We start from the raw sequence: 5,391 nt of genomic DNA, 5'->3' as shown, positions 1-5,391 counted from the left end.
CTGGCTGTGGTGGTAGGTTAGACGAGGGCCCCCCGCAGCACAGAGGATTTCAGCACATGCCATATTGTGAGATTTGAGGGTCACTGGCTGTGGTGGGAGGTTAGACGAGGGCCCCCCGCAGCACAGAGGATTTCAGCACATGCCATATTGTGAGATTTGGGGGTGACTGGCTGTGGTGGGAGGTTAGACGAGGGCCCCCGCAGCACAGAGGATTTCAGCACATGCTGATATTATGCCATATTGTGAGATTTGGGGGTGACTGGCTGTGGCGGGAGGATAGACGAGGCCCCCCCGCAGCACAGAGGATTTCAGACTGCCCGGCTGTGGTTCTATCACACAATTCTCAGCACTTTATTTCACATTTACATCTTTTAAATAACATCAAGAACTCAGAAAGATTTTGGGGGGTAAACGAGGGGTCCGGAGCCAGGAGGGGAGGTGGTTCCAGGAATGTGCACAAAAGTCAAATTTCAGGAGACCCTGCGGATTCATGATGCGAAGGTCCGAGATCCGAAGACAATGATGGAGGCCGGCGGATGATGGGGGGTCCTGGTGGCCTAGAGGGAGGAGGGGGTCCAGCGCCGGCTCGGCGGTCCTCAGCGCACCATGTACTCCTTCCTCTTGTTCAGCCGCACCTGGCAGAAGGAGAAGCCGCCCAGGAGGACGTAGATGGCGGCCGCGATGAAGCAGTTATACGAGACCTGCTCGTACAGGCGGTACAGCTGGGTGGGGGGCTTGGGGCTGCAGGAGACAAGACAGGGTTAATCAGCGGCCGGAGGAGGCGACGGGAGGAGGGCTACCTGCAGCCATCACTCACTCCTTAAACAGATCGTCCTCGGTGAAGGGGACGTCCTCGATCAGAACCGCGGAGTGGACATTGAAGAAGATCCCGAGCAGAACCTGCAGCACAGCGGACGGGGGGAGATGGAAAGTAATAAAAATATATTAACAAAGAAAATAAAATTGGTTTCCCCATTCGGAGCCCCCTGTCCGTGTTGTTCCCGTTTACTGACCTCATTCTGGGGGCGTTTCCTCCGATTTCCTTGCACTAGTTATGGGGGCGCAGGGACGGGAGAATAATTTTTTTTTCTATCTCGGGGCATTCGACTTTCTCGGATGCAGCGATAACAAACAGGAATGGTTTTTATTTTTCACACAGCCGGCATCTCCTCAGGGCACGGAGCGCCCCGTATGGCAGATGTTACACAGCCGGCACCTCCTCAGGGCTCGGAGCGCCCCGTATGGCAGATGTTACACAGCCGGCACCTCCTCAGGGCTCGGAGCGCCCCGTATGACAGATGTTACACAGCCGGCACCTCCTCAGGGCTCGGAGCGCCCCGTATGGCAGATGTTACACAGCCGGGACCTCCTCAGGGCTCGGAGCGCCCCGTATGACAGATGTTACACAGCAGGCACCTCCTCAGGGCTCGGAGCGCCCCGTATGACAGATGTTACACAGCCGGCACCTCCTCAGGGCACGGAGCGCCCCGTATGGCAGATGTTACACAGCCGGCACCTCCTCAGGGCTCGGAGCGCCCCGTATGACAGATGTTACACAGCCGGCACCTCCTCAGGGCTCGGAGCGCCCCGTATGGCAGATGTTACACAGCCGGCACCTCCTCAGGGCTCGGAGCGCCCCGTATGACAGATGTTACACAGCCGGCACCTCCTCAGGGCTCGGAGCACCCCGTATGACAGATGTTACACAGCCGGCACCTCCTCAGGGCACGGAGCGCCCCGTATGGCAGATGTTACACAGCCGGGACCTCCTCAGGGCTCGGAGCGCCCCGTATGGCAGATGTTACACAGCCGAGACCTCCTCAGGGCACGGAGCGCCCCGTATGGCAGATGTTACACAGCCAGCACCTCCTCAGGGCTCGGAGCGCCCCGTATGGCAGATGTTACACAGCCGACACCTCAGGGCTCGGAGCGCCCCGTATGGCAGATGTTACACAGCCGGCACCTCCTCAGGGCACGGAGCGCCCCGTATGGCAGATGTTACACAGCCAGCACCTCCTCAGGGCTCGGAGCGCCCCGTATGGCAGATGTTACACAGCCGGCACCTTCTCAGGGCTCGGAGCGCCCCGTATGGCAGATGTTACACAGCCGACACCTCAGGGCTCGGAGCGCCCCGTATGGCAGATGTTACACAGCCGGGACCTCCTCAGGGCACGGAGCGCCTCGTATGGCAGATGTTACACAGCCGGCACCTCCTCAGGGCTCGGAGCGCCCCGTATGACATGTTACACAGCCGGCACCTCCTCAGGGCACGGAGCGCCCCGTATGGCAGATGTTACACAGCCGGCACCTCCTCAGGGCTCGGAGCGCCCCGTATGACAGATGTTACACAGCCGGGACCTCCTCAGGGCTCGGAGCACCCCTTATGGCTGATATTACACAGCCGGCACCTCCTCAGGGCTCGGAGCGCCCCGTATGGCTGATATTACACAGCCGGCACCTCCTCAGGGCACCGAGCGCCCCGTATGACAGATGTTACACAGCCGGGACCTCCTCAGGGCTCGGAGCGCCCCGTATGGCAGATGTTACACAGCCGGCACCTCCTCAGGGCACGGAGCGCCCCGTATGGCAGATGTTACACAGCCGGCACCTCCTCAGGGCACGGAGCGCCCCGTATGGCAGATGTTACACAGCCAGCACCTCCTCAGGGCTCGGAGCGCCCCGTATGGCAGATGTTACACAGCCGGCACCTCCTCAGGGAACAGAGCGCCCCGTATGGCTGATATTACACAGCCGGCACCTCCTCAGGGCACCGAGCGCCCCATATGGCAGATGTTACACAGCCGGCACCTCCTCAGGGCTCGGAGCGCCCCGTATGGCAGATGTTACACAGCCGGCACCTCCTCAGGGCACCGAGCGCCCCGTATGGCTGATATTACACAGCCGGCACCTCCTCAGGGCTCGAAGCGCCCCGTATAGCAGATGTTACACAGCCGGCACCTCCTCAGGGCACCGAGCGCCCCGTATGGCTGATATTACACAGCCGGCACCTCCTCAGGGCTCGGAGCGCCCCGTATGGCAGATGTTACACAGCCGGCACCTCCTCAGGGCTCGGAGCGCCCCGTATGGCAAATGTTACACAGCCGACACCTCCTCAGGGCTCGGAGCGCCCCGTATGGCTGATGTTACACAGCCGACACCTCCTCAGGGCTCGGAGCGCCCCGTATGGCTGATATTACACAGCCGGCACCTCCTCAGGGCTCGGAGCGCCCCGTATGGCTGATGTTACACAGCCGACACCTCCTCAGGGCTCGGAGCGCCCCGTATGGCTGATATTACACAGCCGGCACCTCCTCAGGGCTCGGAGCGCCCCGTATGGCTGATATTACACAGCCGACACCTCCTCAGGGCTCGGAGCGCCCCGTATGGCTGATGTTACACAGCCGACACCTCCTCAGGGCTCGGAGCGCCCCATATGGCTGATATTACACAGCCGGCACCTCCTCAGGGCTCGGAGCGCCCCGTATGGCTGATGTTACACGGCCTGTGCCCACCTGTATATGACTGTGAAGTCACTCTAAATGCATATTAAGGTTTGCTGAGACTTGTAGTCCACCCATCTATTCACTCACATGGACACGATTACTACCCGGTCACTATCGGCTTTCAATGGGTCCCAGGATCAGGACAGAGATAACGGGCACTGCCAGCCCCCACAAGGCAGAGGGCGGCACATTTAACCCCTTAATACCACATTTGCCTTCACCTGCTGTTGAGTTTGTGGGGGGCAGACATCCCTTTAAATGTACAGCACACCCTGTGCGTCCCCTGGAGACCACCCGCGTCACACACAGGCGTGGGGCCATGATGTCGGGCCCCCTGAGAACAGCTATAGGACCATGTTGCTTCTTCCCAAATTGTGGGCTGCTGGGAGTTGTAGTTCGGTGCCTCAGATGATGATGAGCACAGATCTGGCCGGAGGCGGCCGCTCCTGGGTGTACATGTACACAGCGGGGTCTGATTACTGTACACAGCGGGGGCTGATTACTGTACACACAGCTCCGCGCCTCCTGTGTACAGTCAACAACACACCCACATTCCTCCACTGCTGCTCCCTGGTGTCAGCCATTTATAGAAATCAGCGACAAGAACTATTGAAGCCTCAGCGAAACGACGCGGCGCCCCCTGAGGTCAGCCATGGTATTACCGCCAACATATCCCGGAGCACTTGGCGAGATCTCCGCTTGCTGTCAATGACCAGGAGCAGGATTCTGATACTAGCTGCAACTGTAACAAACCACCAGCTGCGAGGAGCGCGGCAGCCGACCACTGACAGCGAGCAGGGATCTGACCAAAGCCGACGCGTCCATTATAAATAAAGCTTTGTCGTTCTACGACGTCCTGTGACGGGAAACAGTCGCCCCATTGTCTGACGACGCGTGAATGACCCCATAATGGAAAAAATAGCGAGGAGGAATGTTAAAGGGGTGGTGGCTGGTACGGGATATCCCTTTAAGATTCCTCCTCACAATTTGGGGAACTCCATGATTCATGGACTCTGGGTGCAGAAAGGAGAAGTGTCTGCCGCTCCCTGCGCCCGGACCAGGAAGGGTTAAACTGCCCCCAACACGATAGTGAAGCCCCCTCACTGAGATCGCCACCCTTAAAGGGACAGACCTTATCTTACACTTAAAGGGGAACTACGAGTAAGTGAATCACGTGACCAATAGGGGTCAATGACATCTCCCCCCCCCCCCCAAAATGGCCAATGCCGCCCGCACCGGGGTCCCAGGAGACGGCACTCACCAGCATGATGACGCCCCACACGCTCAGCACGATCCCGCAGGCGGCCAGCTTAGGCCCGCAGCACAGAAGAGACACCATGACCGACGCCGAGCTCCGCTCTCCTCCGACTGCCCGGCCTAGGTCAGCTGATTGCGGCCAGCGCTGCTAAGCTGCGATCCTATTGGTTGTCTATGAGGAAGTGGGCGTGGTCAAAGAGGCAGGGCAGCTCCGGGCAGCCAGGTCTAGGGTAAGTGAGAGGGGACATTTCCAGAAGTCGTTTTTCACGTGACCTCAGCGGAGACGATGATCACGTGCTGAGGACTGATCCCCGGATGGTGCCTGTATCCTGCAGTTGTGCTGATGCCTCACAAGGGGGCGCCGCTTACCCCCCTCGTTATTACAACCTAACGCCTCTCGCGAGGCTGACATGTTTTATTTTTTTTTTACAATTTTAACCCCTTCGTGACCAGGGGTATTTCCATTTTTTTCGTTTTTCGCTCCCCTCCTTCCCAGAGCCATAACTTTTTTTATTTTTCCGTCAATATGGCCGTGTGAGGGCTTATTTTTTGCGGGACGAGTTGTACTTTTGAACGACATCATTGGTTTTACCATGTCGTGTACTAAAAAACGGGGAAAAAATTCCAAATG

At 58.5% G+C, this 5,391-nt stretch overlaps 1 protein-coding gene across 1 annotated transcript; it reads right to left on the bottom strand.

Annotated features, from left to right (window-relative positions):
- Nucleotides 1-322: 322 nt before the first annotated feature.
- RNASEK (ribonuclease K) lies at nucleotides 323-4,920 on the bottom strand. The gene is made up of 3 exons (XM_069767322.1): nucleotides 4,765-4,920; nucleotides 818-900; nucleotides 323-741 (listed from the first exon to the last, which is right to left on the bottom strand). The coding sequence occupies exons 1-3, from the start codon at nucleotides 4,840-4,842 to the stop codon at nucleotides 597-599; spliced, it is 306 nt and encodes a 101-aa protein (XP_069623423.1). The 5' UTR covers nucleotides 4,843-4,920; the 3' UTR covers nucleotides 323-596.
- Between the last annotated feature and the right edge of the window lie 471 nt (nucleotides 4,921-5,391).

This window comes from Ranitomeya imitator, chromosome 4, assembly GCF_032444005.1.
Source record: "Ranitomeya imitator isolate aRanImi1 chromosome 4, aRanImi1.pri, whole genome shotgun sequence".
Taxonomy (NCBI): Eukaryota; Metazoa; Chordata; class Amphibia; order Anura; family Dendrobatidae; genus Ranitomeya; species Ranitomeya imitator.
Note: the sequence above shows the minus strand (reverse complement) of the source record. Positions and strands in the feature narration are given on the sequence as shown.

Coding starts and splice junctions, on each gene's coding strand:
- RNASEK (XM_069767322.1), bottom strand. CDS start 4,842: ATGGTGTCTCTTCTGTGCTGCGGGCCTAAGCTGGCCGCCTGCGGGATC. Junction 901..4,764: donor TGTGGGGCGTCATCATGCTG/GTGAGTGCCGTC, acceptor GCTGTGCTGCAG/GTTCTGCTCGGGATCTTCTT. Junction 742..817: donor GAGGACGATCTGTTTAAGGA/GTGAGTGATGGC, acceptor TGTCTCCTGCAG/CCCCAAGCCCCCCACCCAGC.